Raw genomic sequence first — 21,252 nt, forward strand, 5'->3', positions numbered from 1 at the left:
AGAAATTCAGCAAATTCTGTAATCCAAATGCCCACCTCCCTTCTGAGCCCCACAGTGTGCCGCCTAAACTACATTTAGCGTCCATGTTTGGCATTTCCGTAGCAATGAGAGCCTGCTTAATTTACAGGTGCATGTCTCCAGAAGCATGAGCTGGGCACTACAACATACTGGCCACTGTAATGTACAGGCACTACAATGCAAGTTTGCAATTTTCACTGCTGCTTGTTTCTGGAAAACACCCATGGAGTCAAAATAGTCACTACACCTGTAGATAAATTCCTAGAGGTGTGTAATTTCCAATATAGGGTCACTTGAGGGGGTGTTGGGGATTCTGCTCTTCTGGCAATTAGGGGCTCTAAATATGGAGTCTGCACACTATTCTATGATAATTTGTTCTCCAAGAGTCAAATAGCTCTCCGTCCCTCCAGAGTCTCGCTGTGTGGCTAAGCATATACTGTACAGTCACATATGGGGCATTTCCACGTTCAGCAAAAATTGTGAGACATTTTGGTGTTAGTTTTACCCATTTCCCCATGTGAAAATGTAAGAACTGGGGTTAAAACAATTCTTGTGTGTGGTAAAAATGTGACTATTTTTTCTTCACTGCCCAATGGTATAAAATTCTGTGATACACCAGTGGTGTCAATTTGATCACTGCATCCCGATATGAATTCATTGAGAGGTGTAGTTTGTAAAGGGAGGTCATTTATGGGGTGAGGGGGTGATTCTGCTGTCCTGGTGCTCTGCATATATGACATGGCACCCTCAAACCATAACAGCAAAATCTGAACTCCAATATGGCGCTCCTTCCCTTCTGAGCATTGCACTGTGCCTCAAGAGTAGTTTTCGACCACATACGGGGTATTGGCATACTCCGGAGAAATTGCACAACAAATTGTACATCCATTTTATCCTATTTTGCCATTTGAAAACTTGGGGCCAAAGAAACATTTTAGTGGGAAAAAAAAGGTAATTTTTCCAGTGAACCAGCCCAATCTTATACAATTCTGTGAGCAGTCTGAGGATTAAAAATGCTCACTACACTGCTAGAGGAATTCCTCAAGAGGTGTAGTTTCCAAAATTAGGTCACTTGTAGAGGTTTCTGCTTTTTTGGCAAGTCAGGGGCTCTTTAAATCTTACAAGGCATCCTTTTTCTATTCCAGTCATAAATGTATTTCAGAATTCAATTGGCGCTCCTTCCCTTCAGAGCTCTGCCGTGTGCCCAAACCGTAGTTTTCCACCACATATGGGCTGTGTACTCAAAAATTGCACAACAGATTTTGTGGTTTATTTTCTCCTGTTACCCTTGTGAAAAGGAAACATTGAGGACAAAGCAACATTTTAGTGGTAAAATGTATTTTTTTTTTTCATTTTCACAGCTCAACATTATCAAATTCTGTGAAGCACCGGCAGGTTCAATGTGCACACCACACCTCTAGATAAGTTCCATGAGGGGTGTATTTCCTAAATTGGGTCACTTAGAGGGGGGAATCCACTGTTTAGGCACATTAGAGGCTTCACAAACGCAACATGGTGTCAGTTATTATTCCAGTTAATTTTGCGCTCCAAAAAAGGTGAATGATGCTCCTGCCCTTCCGAGCCCTGCCATGCACCCAAACAGTTTTCCACCATATATTGGGTATCTGTGTACTCAGGGGAAATTGCACAACAAATTGTACAGTTTATTTTCTCCTGTTACCCTCTTGGGGAAAAAAAAAACCAAAAAAAAACTAAGGAGTGCAGTCATTTGAGTATTTTCTGTCACAGAGGGCCCTCAAAGTCACTTCAAATGTGATGTGTTTTTTTTAAAAAAACAAAAACAAATTGGCTTCGTAAATTGTTGGAAAAATAGTAATTGCTGAACTTTTAACCCTTCTAAGTTTCTAACAAAAAAAAAAAAAGGTTTCCAAAATGATGTAAAGTTGACTGGTCAAGAGCATAAAAATTGGTAAAGTTTCAACTTGCCAAATTTGTTATTTTTATAAACGCAAATTATATTGATCAATCAAAGTTTACCATTAACATGAAGTAAAAAGTGTTAAAAAAAAAAAAAAAAAAAAAAAAAAGGAGGTCTCAGAATCCACCATAAGGTTCCAGAGATACAGTATGTTTCAGGGCTGTGGAGTCTGTGTCCATTTTGGTGGAATCGGTATAAAATGGACTGACTCCTAAAATATATAATAAATTGGGTACAGTAATTCAGTGCAGTTTGTGGGGAATATTTTTTCATAAGAATTTGGGAAAGTTATGAAATGTCTGTGCTATTCCTGATCTAAGGGTCTAGACTTTTAGCTGAGATGAATCTGTGCTACAGTAAATTTATCACTTAAACATGAGCCATGTATGAGGGAGTCGGAGTCTTGGAAATTGAGGAGTTGGAGGTTTGGCTTACCGACTCCACAGCCCTGATATGTACACCTTAATTTAGTGTGAAGTTTTATGGTCTTCACCAATGAGGATTGGTTCATAGCATAATCATCCTAAAGACATACCCCTGGAGAATCCTTTTAGCTGCGTCCACCCTTGATAATACCATAAAAATTAAACACAAAAGAAATATGGCTCATCTCAGAGTTTTGAACGCAAACATCCCCACCCCCAAAATACTCAGGGGAGCTGCAGGGATTTAAATAGGAGAACAACCTGACCATTTTGACCTAGTGACAGGGATTTTTTTAAGGGGGTAAATAAACTTTTCTAAAAATGAATGCAAACATTTATTTTCACATATTGCTGCCACCCTTGTAGAAATCTGAATCTAGCTCATTTCATAGGGACTAGGTAACTTACCGCAATAGTATGGGGCAAATGCTTTTGTTTGCTCAAGCGTATAGAAGCACTTATCCCAGTAATCCTTTAGCTCTTTTCTTATGTTTAGGATCACTTGCTTCAGATTTGCCACCTTTAGCTCCTCCAGTCGTGCTAGCTCACTTTTCAGCTAAAACCAGAGGAAAACAGTAATATGGTATCATTCCCAACTCCTGACAAGGCTGAACCAATACTTTTGTAAGCACACTTTTACATACAGGTAAAAGATGAAACCCAGTCAGTCAAAGTGATCTTCCTCTGCATCTTAGATACTTATGAGAGGATCACGTTGAAGTCTGGGATCTTAGACTAACATTAACAATTTGCACATGGTGGACTATGGAGGTGAATAGGACCCAGGACGGGAGAATATTTTTTATTCATTTCTGGGACCTTCACCTGACAGATACAGTTTTAATATATACCTTTGTGATGAGACGAGAACTATTCAATGGAACCTACCATTCTTAGCTGTTCAGAAATGGACCGCCCAGAAGTTTTTTCACATGCTTCTCTCTCGTACTGTGTAACTTGTAGCAGATCCGATAATGAAACAACCTTCTCTTTAACAGTGTTTAACGTGGACAGAAGGGCTTCCTTTCTCAGTTCAAGCTGGGATACAGAAAAGTGTCTGATTAACCTTTATATGAACGAAAGCTTAAAGTGAAATCATCAAGTCAGACTGGATGTGTCCCCCAAACATGCTGTCCTATGAAAGGACAGTTCTAGTTAGCAGTTTTTTTTTTAAACTTAGTTTATGGAACTTTCACTTTGATCGGTTATAAAGCATTGCAGTGCTTTATACCTGTTAGTGCAGCACTGACAGAAGCCTTTTAGACCATGCTTTGAGCATGGTCTAAAAAGGTGGGACGACCTTGGGTCATCATGGCAACAATCTGGCCCCCCGCTATGATGTTGCCGAGTTGAAGGAAGAGCCTCCTAAATGCTGGAGTATTTAGGGAGTTAAACAGCCAGGGGTGGTGACCCCTGTCACTATGAGGTAATTCTGGAAAGCTTCAACGGATCCCACTGAATGAGACTTTTTTCATGACATATTGCACTTCATGATAGTGGTAAAATTTATTTGCTATGACTTGCGTTACTTTGTGAAAAAAAATTGGAAATTTGGCAAAAATGTTGCAATTTCCAAAATTTGAATTTTCATGCCCTTAAATCAGAGATATGAAACACAAAATAGTTAACAACATTTCCCACTTTCTACACCCCTCAAGGTGCTCAAAACCACATACAAGAAGTTCATTAATCCTTCAGATGCTTCACAGGAATTTTTTGGAATGTGTAAGAAAACAATGAACATTTAACTTTTTTTTTTTTTTTTAACACAATTTTATTTTTATTTTCGCTATGGTAACAGGAAAAAATGTACACCAAAATTTATTGTGCAATTTCTCCTGAGTACGCTCATACCCCATATGTGCGGGAAAACCACTGTTTGGGCGCACGGCAGGGAAGGAGCGCCATTTGACTTGAACGTAAAATTTGCTTGAATAATTAGTGGACGCCATGTCGCTTTTGGAGAGCCCCTGATGTGCCTAAACAATGGAAACTCCCCACAAGTGACCCCATTTTGGAAACTAGACCCCTCAAGGATTTTATCAAGGGGTATAGTGAACATTTTGAACCCAGAGGTACGACACAGAATTTGATAACATTAGGTCATCATATTAAATAAGTTGTCATTAGTTTTGAGCGCAAGTGCTCGCTACTTGAGTTTGCATCGGGTACTCAGGTATGCACCATGTATCACAGGTGTTCAAGTGACATGCTCGAGTCCGCGCCCCGCATGTTTCACGGTTCTTAGACACCCCCCCCCCCCCCCCAGAAAAACATGCGGGGATTGCCCGTGCATAGCAGGCAATCCGCAAATTTATTTTGGGCTGTATAACACCCCCGAAACATATGGGGTGGAGACTCAAGCATGTCACTCGAGCACCCGCGATACTCTGTACATAACAGTACCCGATGCAAACTCAAGCAGTCGCCATATTGTCTTCATTTTTTTTTTTCTTTACTTTTGAAAAAATCCCAACGCCAGCGTTTATTTTTTACGCTGTTCCTCGTGCGGTGTAAGTGATTAGACGACTATTCTTCGGGTCAGTACGATTACTGACTATATTTTTTATGTTTTGGCGCTTTTACAAAATAAAAACTTTTATAGAAAAATTTTTTTTTTGCATTTATCGCTGTATTCTGAGTGCTATAACTTTATTTTTCAGCTGATGGAGCTGTATGTTGGCTTGTTTTTTGTGGGACGAGATGACGTTTTCAGCAGTACCATTTTTATTTATAATAGTCTTTTTGATCACATTTTATTCCATTTTTTGTTTCGATCTGATAAAAAAAATGCTTTATCGTGTTCACTAAAGGGGTTAACTAGTGGGACAATTTCATAGGTCAGGTAGTTACGGACGCGGTGATACCAAATGTGTACTTTTACGTTTTTTCTTCATAATATTTATTTATGGGTACAGTATATTTTGATTTTTTTTTTTCTTTTAATTTTTTCACGGACTTTTTTGCACTTTTAAACTTTGTCCCACTATGGGACTTTCATTTTTTGCAGGCTGATCGCTTGCTTAGCATAAGGATGCCGCAGCATCCCCTATGCTGTGCAGGCTGTCAGCCCCTGCAGACACAAGTTAGGTATAACATGCACTGAGCACGATCTACCCAACTTCCTGATGTCTGGTGACCCAGATGTCGTCATGAAGACATCGGGTCACCATGGCAACGATCGGGACCCTGTGCTCACAGGACGGGATTGCCGATACAAAGCAAGAGGGGCGCTCTTCTGCTTGCCCCAGAAATGCTGCGATCAGCTTCGATTGCAGCATTTCAGGGGATTAATGTGTCGGGAGCAGTGCGGGACAGCTCCAGGCACATAGCCGACACCCGGCAGCGATCGCCAGGGCGTACTAATCCGTACCTGGTCATTAAGGCCCAGGTACCCATTATTACGCCCGACGTCAGAAAGGGGTTAATGAAACCAACAATGGGTGTGGAGATTTTGTTAAACAATGTTTTCTGACTAATCTGAAGACTTAGTACAAACCACACAAGATGGGAATTAACACTAATGCACAAACAAACCTGTGTTTTCAGAACCGTAAGAGCTTTGATATTTTCTGGTGTCAAGAAGAAAGCTTCTTCATCCTCACAAATGGCATCTTGTTCTAGAGAGTTCTCAGGTTGACGCCCTATATCATCCAAACACTGACGAATTTCAGTTCTGAGTGTGGAAAAGACCTCAAGGCGCTTTCTCTATAATGGAAAGATCACAGAATACGCAAGCTGCAGGTTAAAGTTGTGTCTGGATGAGAAACAAGTTTCAAATGCTTGTTTAGGGTATTGTTCACAAGGAGTTTTTTTTTCCTTTTCTCTTTCTTGTTTTACATGGATTTTGAAGCAGATGCATGCCGAAAGCTACATAAAAGCGTATTCAAAGTGGTTTTTCATGTAAATTTTGAAGTCGATCTGCTTCAAAATCCACATAAAACTGAATGTGAACAAACCCTTGGTGGTGGTATTTAATTCAGGTCCCTCATTAGCCACATTGTATTGTTCCCAAAATGTCAGGACACCTGGAGACAATGCCCAATTCTGTTGTGCTGTGGTGCTGTAGGGTAATTAAACAATTTCCAATTCATTCATGACAAGACCATAGCTGAATGGGGAATAATCAGCTTCTCATGAGACCCTACACACAGGGATGGTCCAAAAGGGACAAACACTTTAAGGCTGCGTTCACACATTGCGTATTTTGAAAAAGCGTGCGCGAAAATACGCAATGTGCCTTGTGTCTGCCAGCAAAGTGAATCGGAAATTCACTTTGCCGTTCAGACACTGATTTAAGCAGCGCGAAAGCGCAGCTGCGTAAAGAATTGACATGTCAATTCTTTACACAGCTGCGTCCCGCGCTTTCTCCTATCGTGCCCATTATAAGCGATGGAATTACGCAGCGGTGTTCTCACACTGCGTAATTCCAGCGCTTTTTTATGGAGGCGCAGGAGAAACTAGGAATACTCACCTATCCGATGGATGGGAGAGCCGTCCGGTCCCGCCGCTTCCAGCATCTGCCGGTGAAGCGATCAGGTAACTGTAGCTTACCGGCTTCCGGTCAGCTGATTTACAAGCCGGTCACGTGACAGTCAGCTGATCGCTTCACCGGCAGATGCTGGAAGCCGCGGGACCGGACGCCTCTCCCATCCATCGGATAGGTGAGTATCCATAGTTTTTTTTCTTTTAAAGCAGTGTATGTACTGCAGCCAGAAGCTGTCTGTATATACACTGCTAGGGGGACACTCACACGACACACAGACAGGACACACAGACACATACATTACATTACATACAGGTTTCCATGCTCCTCACACTTCATTTCTCCTGCACCTCCGTAAAAAAAACGCAGGAAAAGACGCAGTGTGTGAATGGAGGTGCTTTTTTTACCTGCGTAAAAAAAAAACGCAGGTAAAAAAAGCAGGAAAATACACGTGCGTAAAAAAACGCAGGGAAATACGCAATGTGTGAACGCAGCCTTAGGCTATGTGCCCACGTAGCAGATTTGATGCAGAGCGTTTTTGCTTCTCTGACAGAAAAAAAACGCATGCAGATTTACATGTGTTTTTTCTGCCAGAGAGAAGAGTTTTTTTCAGCGTTTTTTCAAGCACTTCTCCAAGTGATTTTGAGCATCACTTGGAAAAGTGCTTGACAAGTTGGTCACACAATATGAATCCATGCAACCGGCGTGGATTTATAATGTGTGACCAACTTATATGCTTTAAATGTTGCATCTATAGTATAAAAAAAAAAAAAATTAAAAAGTTAAAAATAAAAAAAACTGTATACTCACCTCTCCAGTCTCCTCCCGGCAGCGATCCTCTCTCCTCAGCGTCCCGTGGTGTACTTACAGGACCTGCGGTGACGTCATTTAGTCAGCTGACGTCAGCAGTCAGGTGATGGTCGCGTGACCATCAGCTGACTAAATGACGTCACCGCAGGTCCTGTAAGTACACTTTATTTCTTTTTTTCACCGCGATTACGCTGCAAATTCGCGGCCATTGAATTTAATTGAAACGCAGAAAATACACATATACCTGCGGGTTTGCTGCATTTCAGTGTTTCTCAATGGCCGCGAATTTGCAGCGTAATCGCGGTAAAAATGGTCATGCTGCGCTTTGCAACGCAATGAGAATTCGGCACGCTAATTAGCGCATCATGTGCACAGCACATCCGAATTCACATTGCTTTGCATGGCAGACGGTTTTACAAGCGTTTTCGCGGCCGTAAAAATGCTACATGGGCACATGGCCTAAGACCCATCTGTCCAGGAAGCACACACATTACAGCACCCCCTGAAGTTCAGCAATATAGTTAGATGGACACCTTACCTTTTCTTCTGTCTGAACCTTGATGTGCTCCTTGAGTTCTTCTAGCTGTTGAAGGCTGGGGATGCTTCCAGATGGAATATAATATGGAGTAACACAGAGATCAGAGCAAAGTTCCTGGTCTTTTTGCTGCAGTATCTTTAATTCCTCCAGTCGGTCAGTCTTCTGTTTTGCAAGAACCTCTAATCTCACTCTCAGATCCCTCTCAATCTGAAGGATAGTCATATTTTCATCTAGCTGCAAGATTTCACAAGAATAGAATCACTCAGTGTTATCACATGCATTAACAAAGACTGATCTTTGTTAAAAAAACAAAAACAAACAAAAAACAACAAAAGAAAAAAAAAACATCACAATTCTGCCATTTTGAATATGTTGACAAATATTTTTATCTTTATATTAGAGGATTAAAAAAAGGAAGAAAAATAAAATTATAAAACTTGTTTGTCACTACTTTCTAATACCCGAAACGGTTTCATTATTCTGTCAAATATGCAAAAACCCTCATACAGCTCTAAGCTTTTATGGCAATTCCCTTTCGGGAACATGCTGTACGTTTCCATAGATTTTTGTATATAATTTAATAGCAGTACTTAGGCTATGTGCCCACGATGCAGAAATGCTCCGGATTTTTTCCTGAGCGTTTCTGTATCTCCCTGGCAGAAAAAAACGCATGCGGATTGTACATGCATTTTTCCTGCCAGGGACATGCGGATATGAAGCGTTCTTCACATGCATTTCTGCATGCGGGTTATCAAGCGATTTTAGCATCACTTGGAAAGTGCTTGACAACTTCGGCACACTATATAAATCCATGCAACCGGCATGGATTTATATAGTGTGACCCGAGAGAATGTCAAGAAATAAAATATATACTTACCCTCTGATGGCCCCCGCAGTCTTGATTCCCTCTGTCCCGGCTGCCGGTACACTGAAGGACCTGCCGACATCAGCGTCGCGTGACCAGTCACATGACTGACGTCAGCGCAGGTCCTTCATTCCATCGCGAAGTGCCGGGAAGCAAGGAGGAGCGCAGCGCGGGCTGCCAGAAGGTAAATATACATTTATTTTATTCTTTTTTTACAGCTTTTTTAATAGTACCTGGGTGTGGATGAGACTCCCCTCTCCTCTACACCCGGGTACCATCCGCACATTAGAACGCGCCAATTACGCAAGTACAGATGCAGTCTTGCGGAATTGGCGCGTTCTAATGCAAGTCAATGGTGGCGAAAACGCAGCACTACCGCAAAATAATTGGTAGTGCTGCGTTTTTTTCCGCAATGATAATCCGCAGCAGAAATTTCCACAGCATGTGCACAGCACATGGGGATCATTGGGGAACATGGCAGGCCTTCTACCAAGCGTTTTTTTAAGCGTTTCTGCAGCGTTTTTGCCGCTGCAGAAAAGCTTAATCGCATCGTGGGCACACAGCCTTAATGGTTATATAAAGGAATGGCACAGATTTTTTTCTTCACTAATTTTTCACTAAGATTGAGACATGCTTTTTTTTATTTATTTATTTTTTTATAAATAAATACGTTTGTGACATCTGCAGTCACTTAACAGAAAAAAACATTAATTTATATGGGCAAGTATAGTGGGCTGCCATACCTCATCTACTGTCAATGCTGGGATCTTATTTTAACTGCCTCCAATTACTAGAATAAAAGTGTCGTTTTACTCTCTAATCCGGTCCTTTGAAGATACGACCGTTCACACCACCTGCAGAGTGCACAAAGCGCCAATCTACAGAGTTCAGAGGCCACGGTAAAAAATTAAATATTTCAAACAATTTAACATAATTGATGATGAATTTTCGTTAACAGCTAAAATTCTGGCTCCGCAGTCTACACTAGAGAAGAACTCCGTAAAAAGTGATTTCTTAAAGGGAATCTGTCACCCCCTGGGACCTATCAAAAATCTAATGTGGGCATACAGGTGATAGCAATGCGAGTCTATACTTACCTGTATTTATTATAGCACCATTTATTCCATGGCGCCTTGCATGTGAAAAAGGGGGTAGACCTAGCAGAAACAATTACAATAATCTTGAACAAAACGTGACAGCGACTGGTGCAGGAGGAGAGAGGACCCTGCCCGCGAGGGCTCACAATCTTCTACAAGATGTCCCATACTAGAGGTTTGCTTGCTTTGAAATAGCTTTTCATTAAATTAGTTTTGGCAAACTTCACGTCCGGGGGACGCGAAGAAACCCTCATCTATTAACTTAATTTCCATATCCTCCCCCCCTCCCAGGGCCGTGAGACAGACAGCTTTTTTTTTTTTTTTTTTTTTTTTTTTTTTAGGAGACTTGAACTTGAGATCATCTGATCACTTGTACTATATACAGCAATACCCTAGTGTGTGTGTGTATGTATGTATGTATGTATGTATGTATGTATGTATGTATGTATGTATGTATGTATGTATGTATGTATGTATGTGTATGTGTGTGTGTGTGTGTGTGTGTGTGTGTGTGTGTGTGTGTGTGTGTGTGTGCGCGTGCGCGTGCGCGTGCGTGTGCGTGTATGTATGTATATATATAAAATACGGTCTCCTATGAACATCAGCAATCAGCTGGCTCAAATAGGAGTATGGTCATGACAAGCACAGGGGTCTTCAACGGACTCCTGGAAACCCACGATTGTGTTGCGGGGGACACCAATGGGTGGTTTGAACAGCATTTTGCCCGAACTGCGCACTGTAAATGCTGTGGTCAGATTGCCAGTGGCATTTAACCTCCATTGGCAGAGCTACACTTGCGACTATTGGAGGCAGACCGATGGCTGAATAATAGAGCCATCAGCAGACTCAGTTTCTGAGACAGGAAACTAATACTGGATTTAAATAGTACAGCCAATGTCAGTAAAGGGTTAATATTAGATCAGAGGGAGCCAACTCTCAGCACCCCAGTCAGTCACCTGTTTGGAAGGGTTACATTGCTCTAGTGAGCATAACATTCTTACCTGGCCCAGCTGTGAGCTTTTACAAGCATTTTACATTTTTTTGCTTTATTCCATTCAAGTTAATTGACCCAAACGAATACCAGACATAGCAACAACTAAAAGTGCAGAGCTGTACATGGAACTTGTTGGATTGCCAGTGCCTCTGGAAATAGACGATTGGTACGGGTGAGGAACAGAACACTTTTTTGTTCATTAACCCCTTTTCGACGTAGTCAGTCATAGTACGCACCACGTCGGAAAGACCGGTTCAGCAGGGGCTCCGGCGCTGAGCCCACGCTGAACCGGGCACATGTCAGCTGATTTATACAGCACACATGTGCCCGCAACAGCCACGGGTGGAATCGCGATCCACTCGCAGTTGTTAACCAGTTAAATGCCGCTGTCAATCTTTGACAGCAGCATTTAACAGCGCGTCACTTACCCTGCCCATTGGTGACCCGCGATCACGTGATGGGGTCACCGATGGGTGGGCATGGCAACCCAGGGTCTGCAGCAGACCCCTGTGGTGGTCATGTCCCAATTGCTATAAGCGCCACCTAGTGGTCGGCGCTCATAACATATGAGCATTTCTCCTGCATACAGGCGATCTGCATGTCACCTGTATGCAGTAGAAGCAATAAGAAAACTGCTGCTTCTAGTCTCCTATGGAGACTATTGAAGCCTGCAGAAAGTGTAAAATGTTTTTAAAAAAATAAAAATTGAAATCACCCACCTTTTGCCCCTTTCAAAATAAAATAAAAAAACCCACATACACATATTTGGTATTGCCGAGTTCAGAATCACCCGATCTATCAATATAAAAAAAGAATTAATACTATCGGTAAACGGCGTAGTGAGAAAAAAATTCCAATCGCCAGAATTAAGTTTTTTTGGTCGCCACAACATTGCAGTAAAATGGGCGATCAAAACATCGGATTTATCCCAAAATGGTATCAATAAAAACGTCAGCTCTGCGTGCAAAAAAATAAGCCCTTACCAGGCCCCAGATCACGAAAAATGGAGACGCTGCGGGTCTCTGAAAATGGAGTTTTTTTTTTTTTTTTTTTTAAATAAGCAAAGTTTGGATTTTTTTATTCACCACTTAAATAAAAAAGGACCTGTACATGTTTGGTGTCTATGAACTCTTAATGACCTGGAGAATAATGATGGCAGGTCAGTTTTAGCATCCAGTAAACGTGGTGAAAACAAAGAAAACTGTGGAATTGCACTTTTTTTGCAATTTCACCGCACTTGGAATTTTTTTTCCTGTTTTCCAGTACAAAATATGGTAAAACCAGTGATGGCGTTTAACAGTACAACTCGGCCCGCAAAAAAATAAGCCCTCACACGGCCATATCGAATGAAAAATAAAAAAAAGTTCTGTCTCTGGGAAAGGGAGCAAAAAACGAAAATGCAAAAGCAGAAAATGCTCTAGTCATTAAGGCAATATTCTTAAGCCATCAGCTTGAAAAGAAATTAATTCCAAAGTCTAAGTCAGAAAGACAACATTGCTCACCTTATACTCCTCCACAGACAAGTCGTGGCAGAGAGCCTTCAACTCTTTTCTGCAAAACTCAATACTTTTTTCAATCCGATCTTTCATTTCTCTTTCTTCATGTATCATTCGGTTAAACAATTTCTACAAAACAGAAAATATTATGATTTAATAAAGCACAAAAGAATATAAGGGAAGGTGTAAAGAATCTTTATCTAGAAGCTTAAACAGAAAGTGTCACCCCCCTGGGCGATCTCAGACCACTACTATGGACATACAGGTGATAGAAAAGTAAATCTATACTTACCTGTATGGCCAATAGTAGAGGTCTGTTTGCTTTGAAATATCTTTTTATAAAATCTGTTTTCCTATGCTTGCCCGCCTACTTAATTTAAATATTCCCCCCCTATAGTGTCCTGTGACGTGCAGTCTAAGTCTGCACATCCCGCGCAATGTGCCTATAACGCAAGGCGCGTGTTTTTTCTCTCGGCCCTATTTTACAATGCTGGGCTCTAGTGCGCAGGCACCGGGGACACACTGTGACTTACGCTCCAGTGACCGCCAACGTGCGCAACAATAAGGTTTGGTCCCCACATCCTGATAGTTAGGAACTATATTGTATATATGTATACACATACATACAGGTACGTATAGATTTACATTTCCATCACCCGTATGCCCATATTAGAGGTCGGATAAGTGACAGGGGGGTGACAGATTCCTTTTAAAAGGGTTACTGGTGCTAAACATCGATGACCTAGCCTTATAGATAGTAGATATCAGAAGTGTGGGGTTGGTGGGCAGGGGGTAAACCCTTTGACCATTTAGGTAGAGATGCCAACTTACTCTTCATTATTTACCAAGCATAACGCCATTTTTATTTTTATTTTTTTTTTTTAATAGCAGCTCAACTGAATGGATCAGAGATGTAATACTCCGTACAGTCACTAGCAGTATGTAGGTGCTGGTATGGTCTAATGGCTCTTGCAGATGACCGTATCTTTGGTGCGAGCGCAATCCAACAAAACATGGGATCGCACTTGAAGGAAAATAAATAAATAATCACAGCATGCATGATTCGCATCCGTAAAATGGTTCGCACTTGGCCAAGTAAGTCAATGAGTCCATAAAAAAAAAAACAACAAAAAAAACATATCAGACTGCACTCTGATAACATTTGAGTGCAATCCGATTTTCACGGACTAACAGAATGGAGAAATATTCCACCCCCCTTCATCTTCTTCACATCTGAAAAATAAATAAATCAAATCATACCAAGATCAAGCTCTGATCAGAGTGCAATTAGCATAATCAAATTAATTCTCAGACAGAAAATACGGTCATGTGACCCAGCCTGAGTTCATTGGCTTGTACTAACTACATTGTCAGAGTTGCAGAAGTCAGTGATTGGCTGCAGCACTGCCGACATAACCGCAGCAGCACTTTTACACAATCACCGGAGCAGTGCCGGAGACACGAGAGGGCAAATAGAGTATTTTGAGTTGTTTTTTTTTTTTTTTTTAAAAACAAACAGCTAGCAGGAAAAGATTTTGTAAAAAAGGGGACAACCCCTTTCATGGAGCAGTATTTATTTTTTTTTTTATCCCTGCCTTTCAAGAGTCAAAGTTTTTTTTTATTATTCTATCAACTTCGTCATGCAAGGGCTTATTTTAAAGGGGGTGAGTATTTTTAAAGTGACATTTAGTATATATAGCTTTTTAGATATAAAATCTAAAGTTTGTGGTGTTTGATGAAAAAACCTGCAGCTCACCTTTGACATTTGGGGCTTATTTTTACAGTTCAGTGTCTTAAAAGTGACATTTGCTTTATTTTGGAGAACTGCAATATTACTGAAATAAATGCTTTTTTTTTTACAAAACAACTGTTTAGTTGCCATATTCCAAGACCCATAACTTGTTTGCTGTCAATGTGAACTTTTTTTTGCAAGATGAGCAGTAATTTTATTATTTGCGCTATGTTGGTGTACACATGACATTTTTTGGGAGGCAAAATGAACAAAACAAGCATTCTGGCATTTCCAGTGGCTGGGATAATTGTTAGATTGGTGTTAGCTCCCAATTATCACCGGTCACTTTTCTGTCCCAAGTAGCAGTGAGCATGCTAGGGAGTTGTTCCCCAGCTATTGCAGAATGACTGCCGGTTGGGGATAACTGGTCTTGCTTCTGAACTGCTGATAAGCAATTCAATTACACCTGTCACTAGGCCTAATAGGCTTTCACCCATGGCAAACCTGGGGACTTTGTTTGCCCACTAGCAGCTGTGGTGTCCCATGATCCTCCTCTTTGTCAAACACCTCAGCCTAGCCATTGCGGCATCTAGGGCATGGTTCCCCAACTCCAGTCCTCAAGGCTCACCAACAGGTCATGTTTTCAGGATTTCCTTAGTATTGCCCAGGTTATGTAATTATCACCTGTGTAATACTAAGGAAATCCTGAAAACATGACCTGTTGGTGGGCCTTGAAGACTGGAGTTGGGGAACCCTGATCTAGGGAATTACACTTCCAGGGTCAGTTACCATTGACCCCAGGGGGAGCATTGCTCTGGAATGCTGTTGACCAAGATGTCCATCATTGTGCAGAAATGGAGAGCTGTCCATGATGTACACATTTATCATGGGTTGTTCAGATGTTACAAGTCATTATCCCCATCTGGACAAACAGTTTCCCATTAGGACAGATGGCTATCATATAAAGGACTAAAACCTGTGAGGCATGAAGGCAATTGTGTGTCCTGTGGTGCTGTGCCTTTTGTTCTGTTGATAGAGTAAAGAGCACCTACATGGGAGATGGACATCTTGTCTGGCCTCTTGAAAGGTACATAACCCCTGTGTTTGGATTACAAACCATTGTTCTTCAAATTGACCTCTTATCTCCAACCAAAATGTAGTTGAACCTGGCCTCAGGTCACTTGATACAAAGACCTTATGGCTATATGCCAGACGCTAGCTGCAGGAAGATGACGACCACTGCAATTACGTATGGCCCCTGACCCTCTTATCGATTCTGGACCTAAGAGCGCCATCTTCAGGAGAGTGTCTGCATCAGCAGCCATGTGCATGTTTCTGAAGAACTCCGAAGACTGTGACCTGATTGGATGGTACCATTATGTGGCGGTGTTACAGGGATGGGCAATGTATGGGCCATGTCTGACTGTGTAACTGATATAAAAGGTAGCACATCAAACTAGTTATTATCATTCTTCTTCCTACTTCCCACCTTCTAATACCCTCTCCCTTTCATTGTTCCATTGTCCTTTAGTTAGGATATTTACAACATACATAAGGGAAACCTATTTGTAATAAATCCCCTTTTAAAGATCCAAAAGCTCTTGTTAATTAATATTAACTGGCACCCGAAAAAATTCAGCCGATTCTACAGGTACCATGTAATATCTTATTACAATATTCAGTAAAAACAGATTATTGGGCGCTAGACCAGCGGATTTCTATTACGTGTAACAATGCCCAACAAGACATTTACCTCAATGTGCCTTTTCACTTCTTCAATCCTCTGCAAACGCATCTCTTCTTTGATACCTAGCCCATCCCAAATGTCCATAAGACTTGCTAGGGCTTGGTTTGTGCTCGAGATAACCGAGGAAGCCAAGATCTCACTATATGGTGGAGGAAAAGTAACATTTTACAATCAAAACTGTACATATTCAATAGAAAGTATTTCAGCAAAATCTAGCATCACATATAGAGTCCAAATATAAAGACTGTAAATCACCAAATGTAATGCAAGACGATTCCTTCATACATTTTTCCAGTTTATTCGTGTGTCATGTACACCCGACAGTGTATGCAGTTTACTGAGCACAATCCTGCTGACAGGTGTGCTTTAAATACATGCTTGCCAGTTGGTGGTCGTTTTATACCGTATTTTGCAGGTGTTGTGTTTACATACCCTTAACCCCTTTAACCCCAAAAGGCTGTTTGTACCTTAAGGGCTCTTTCACACATTAGTATCTCTGGTAGGTGTGGTGACAGTTTCCACTCGTACTGGAGACACTGACACACTCAGATCCATTCAAATGAATGAGAGTGTGCACGTCAGTGTGTTTCCACGGACTGCATGTCCGTTTTTGGACGACAGCATGGATCAAGTCAATGGGTCCGTGTAAACAAGTGCCGCACACGGATGCCATCAGTGTGACGCATACTGGCGCCTGGGAATCAGCGGTACAGTTAGTGCTGTTTCCAAGCCCCGGGTGCTGAACGCTGCCCTCATCATAGTTCCCTGCCAGCGCTGTGATCAGCACCAGCAGGGACAGTGATGAGGGTAGTAGTGTCTGCTCCAGCAGTGTCCACCTGTAAAAGACGTAGTTACTTACCGGTAACGGGATTTTCTCAGAGCCCATGACGGCACCATGGAGAGAGGGGATCCGCCCTTCAAGGACAGGAAACCTACAGATAAAAAGGACAGCACCTCTCTCCCGCATCAGTTGTTTACAGAGCACAGAGGACCCCCAGGAGTTTACCAGACACCTCGTGACTACATATAAGTAACAAATAATTGTTTACACCCGTGCGTGAAGGGAGGGAATGTACGGGTGCAGTCATGGGCTCTGTGAAATCCCGTTACTGATAAGTAACTACGTCTTGCTCCTTCCCCCATGACGGCACCACAGAGAGGATTGCAGAGAAGTGTTGTTTAAAGAGGGACCACCGCTTCCAGAACCCTTCTACCAAAAGTAAGGTCTGAAGAAGAGGTTAGATCCAGCCGGTAGTGTTTAAAGAATGCAGAGGGGGGAAGACCAGGTTGCAGCTCTACATATCTGTTCTATTGAAGCGCTGGCTTTCTCCGCCCAGGAGGCTGCTACTGCCATAGTCGAGTGAACCTTTAGATTCTCCGGGGCGGTTTCCTGGCTTGACGAGTAGGCCAGGGAGATGGCGCCTCTTATCCATCTTGCCAGTGTGCCCTCGGAAGCTTTTTGTCCCTTCCGAGGTCCCTGGAAGCACACAAAAGAGACCTATCCTTCCTATATTCCCGTGTGACCTCTAAGTATTGGATAATGCACCTTCTGACGTCTAAGGTGTGTAGGTCTTTCCACCCCCCGTTTTTAGGATTTGGGCAAAAGGAAGGGAGGGTGACCTCCTGCGAGCTATTGAAGTGTGATTCCACCTTAGGAAGGTATGCTGGGTCAGTCCTAAGTGTCACCCTGTCCTCTAGGATTTGAGTGAAGGGGGGCCCTGCTAATAGGGCTTGTATGTCGCTAACTCTTCGTACCGATGTGAGCGCTACTAAGAGTGACGTCTTAAGAAATCGGGCTTTTAGAGATGCATCCGCTAAAGGTTCAAAGGGATGTTTGGTTAGGACTAAGTTTAAGTCCCAAGGAGGAGTATTCCGGGAAGGGATGAGCCTAGACCTGTGTGATGCCTTGATGAATGTAGAAATCCACCTATTTCTGGCCAGGTCGCAGTTGTATAGGGCTCCTAATGCCACAACTTGAACCTTTAGTGTGCTTGTGGCTAGACCCCGCTCTAACCCCTTTTGTAGGAACTCCAAGATGGAAGTAATGGGCGGCCTCCCCTAGTACCTTCAAACCAGAATATGAGAGGAATTTTTTTTCCAGGCTTTACCGTAAAGTCTGGTGGTTACGGGCTTCCTACTCTGTAGTAGAGTGGAGATCAAATTCGGGGAAAAACCTTTATCCCTTAAGAGCGCACTCTCAAAATCCAGGCCGTCAAGTGTAGATTTGCTACCCGAGAATGGAGGACCGGTCCCTGGAAAAGGAGATCCGGAATTTCCGGAAGAACCCAGGGGTCGGAGGTGGACATCATCCTCAGCCAGGAAATCCAGGGCCTCTTTGGCCAGAAGGGGGCTATCAAAATTATGTTTGCCTCGTCTTCCCTGACTTTCCTCAGGAAAGGCATAGGCTAGCTGGTGGTTCCATGGGATTGAGAAAGCATCTAATGCTGCTGGGTTCCCCTTGGGGTTTATTGAGCAGAATATGTCCACTTTTTTGTTTTGCCAGTTAGCGAATAGGTCTATGGAAGGGTATCCCCACATTTCCGTGAGTTGGTTGAACACTGATTCAGCTCGCATTCGCCCTGTCTCAGCTGGGTTTGGCTCAGGAAGTCTGCTGTGAGATTTTCTGTTCCTTTCATGTGGAGTGCAGACCGAGACCCCAAATTGTTCTCGGCTAACTGGAGGATGGATCTTGATACTTGTAGTAGAGAATGGGACCAGTCCCCCCCCTGGTGATACAAGTATGTCACTACTACCCTGTTGTCCGAGAACACTCTTACATGGTGTCCCTGTAGAGTGTTTAGAAATTTTGAGAGGGCGAGTTTTACTGCTAGAAGTTCCTTCATGTTGGAAGATACCCCTTTCAAGTCCTCTGTCCAGACCCCCTGAGATATTTAGTCGTTTAGGGCAGCCCCCCCAACCCCTGGGATTTGCATCTGTAGTTAGGACCTGTGACATAGATCATCCATGGAACGCCTCTGGTTAAACGGTCCACCATGTTAGGGAAAACCGGAATTAGTCTTTCCGGTAATGTTTCCAGGAGTCCCCATGGCAGCACCATAGGAGGAGTAATCCCATATCCTGTGTAGGGACAGGAAGCACAAGAGGTTAAAAGCCCTCCCACCCCCAACCTCCTCAGTGATTTTCCAAGAACCACATTGGCTGGGTACAACAAAATTTTATTCTTAGACTTGCTTAGACATATGTTAGCATCACATACAGTAGCAATATAGGGAGGGAAATAAGGGTGCTGTCATGTGGACTCCTGGAAACATCATTACCGGTAAGACCAAGTCCAGTTTTCCAGTACGTCCCCATGACAGCACCATAGGAGTATACCCAAGAACTCATCGCCTAGGGTGGGATAACTGCATGAAGTACCTTCCTACCAAACACCGATCTCTGCTGTGAGAACATTTAGCTTGTAGTGTTTGCCGAAAGTAGTATGTCCTGACCATGTGGCTGCGGTACATATCTGTTCAATGGTAGCCTCTGCCCTAGCTGCCCATGAGGTGGAAATTGCTCTGGTGGAATTGGCTTTGATAATTTCGGGGGGAGGCTGTCCTTCTGAAAGATATGCTAGATTAATCATGGATGTAACCCATCTAGCCAAGGATGGTTTTGAAGCCTTCCTGCCTCAATTTTTTCCCCCAAACTGTATTAAAAGGTTAGAGTCTAATCTCCATTTCCTAGTGGCTTCCAAATAGGCCAACACTGCTCTGCGGACATCGAGATGGTGGAACTCTTCCGCCCTCTGATTCCTAGGGTTTTCGCAAGAACCACCTCTTGGTTTAAGATCATTGATGACACCACCTTCGGGGAGAAACTTGGATCCAGCTTCAGAATGATGCAATTATCTCAAATCCGCATACAAGGCTCAACAATAGATAGAGCCTGGATTTCACCCAACCATTTAGCTGTGGTGATTGCCACCAAGAAGACAGTTTTCAGAGTCAAGTTCTTTATTCCCAATTCATTAACTGGGCCGAAGGCAGGTTTACAAAGGACTCTCAGGACAAGATTCAGATCCCACGGAGGGGAAGAAATTCTCTGGGTAGGCCTAAGTCTCTGGATTGCCTTGACAAATCTGATTATCCAGGGATGCGAGGACAATGATGTGTCGAAGAAAGCACCTAGTGCCGCAATCTGCACCTTCAAGGTACTTGGTCTAAGACCTGCGTCAAATCCTGCCTGCAAGAAATCAAGGATCGCAGGGATGTCTGGCTGAGCGGTGTCTACCGTCCTGTGGAACTGACAAAAGGTCTTCCAGACTTTTTTTTATATATGGCCCGAGTTACAGGTTTTCTACTAGCCTGCATAGTCTGGATCACTCTGGCGGATAAGCCCTTAAATCTTCAGGATCTCCCCTTCAGAAGCCAGGCTGCGAGCTGGAGTTGTTGAAGATTCCGATGCACCAGTGGGCCTTGCGACAGAAGATCCTCCTGAAATGGTAAAAGGATTGGGTCTTCCAACGCTAGAGGGCGGAGAAGGGAGAACCAACTCCTCCTTGGCCAGAACGGGACAATTGCTATGACTGTCGCCCGATCTTCCTGAATTTTCCGCAGCATTCTCGGAATTAGAGGGGCAGGTGGGAAGGCATATGTTAGGCCTTCTCCCCAATATTGTGAGAGAGCATCCACTGCCAGAGGATGATCTCCTGGGTCGAGAGAGAAGAAAGATGTTGTCTTTGCATTCATTCTGGAGGCAAAAAGGTCTAGGTGCGGCTGACTCCATCTGAGAGTTAGTTGCTGGAACACCTCTTCGTTCAGTTCCCATTCTGAAGCCTTCATCTGACGCCTGCTGAGATAATCTGCCTCCCGATTGTCGGATCCCCGAAGGTGAACTGCTGAAATGGAGCTCACTATTTTCTCTATCCCTAAGAATATCCTTTTGGTCAGGGACTGGAGAAGTGGATGTCTTGGTCCGCCCTGATGTCTGATGAAGGAGACTGCCGTGATATTGTCCGACAGGATTTTTACATGTCTGTCTCTTAAGACCGCCCAGCTTCTCTGTAGGGCTTCCCAGATCGCCTGTAGTTCCCGAAAATTTGATGATCGGGTCTGAATCTCTGTGGACCATGTTCCTTGGAGATAAGAATCTCCCACTCG

The 21,252-nt window shown here is 42.9% G+C and overlaps 1 protein-coding gene across 2 annotated transcripts in view; it reads right to left on the reverse strand.

Moving 5' to 3' along the window:
• LOC141151652 (protein regulator of cytokinesis 1-like) overlaps positions 1–21,252 on the reverse strand; it is a 48,849-nt gene that overhangs the window by 17,278 nt on the left and 10,319 nt on the right. For both annotated transcript variants that reach the window (XM_073637070.1, XM_073637068.1), the window contains exons 2-7: positions 16,154–16,286; positions 12,675–12,797; positions 8,217–8,450; positions 5,920–6,090; positions 3,271–3,420; positions 2,791–2,938 (exon numbers count right to left, since the gene is read on the reverse strand). In XM_073637070.1, coding sequence (XP_073493171.1) covers positions 2,791–2,938; positions 3,271–3,420; positions 5,920–6,090; positions 8,217–8,450; positions 12,675–12,797; positions 16,154–16,286 — 959 coding nt within the window. The remainder of the gene's footprint in view (positions 1–2,790; positions 2,939–3,270; positions 3,421–5,919; positions 6,091–8,216; positions 8,451–12,674; positions 12,798–16,153; positions 16,287–21,252) is intronic.

This window comes from Phyllobates terribilis, unplaced genomic scaffold (assembly GCF_046119375.1).
Source record: "Phyllobates terribilis strain yellow unplaced genomic scaffold, ASM4611937v1 Scaffold_1__5_contigs__length_1240528914, whole genome shotgun sequence".
Taxonomy (NCBI): Eukaryota; Metazoa; Chordata; class Amphibia; order Anura; family Dendrobatidae; genus Phyllobates; species Phyllobates terribilis.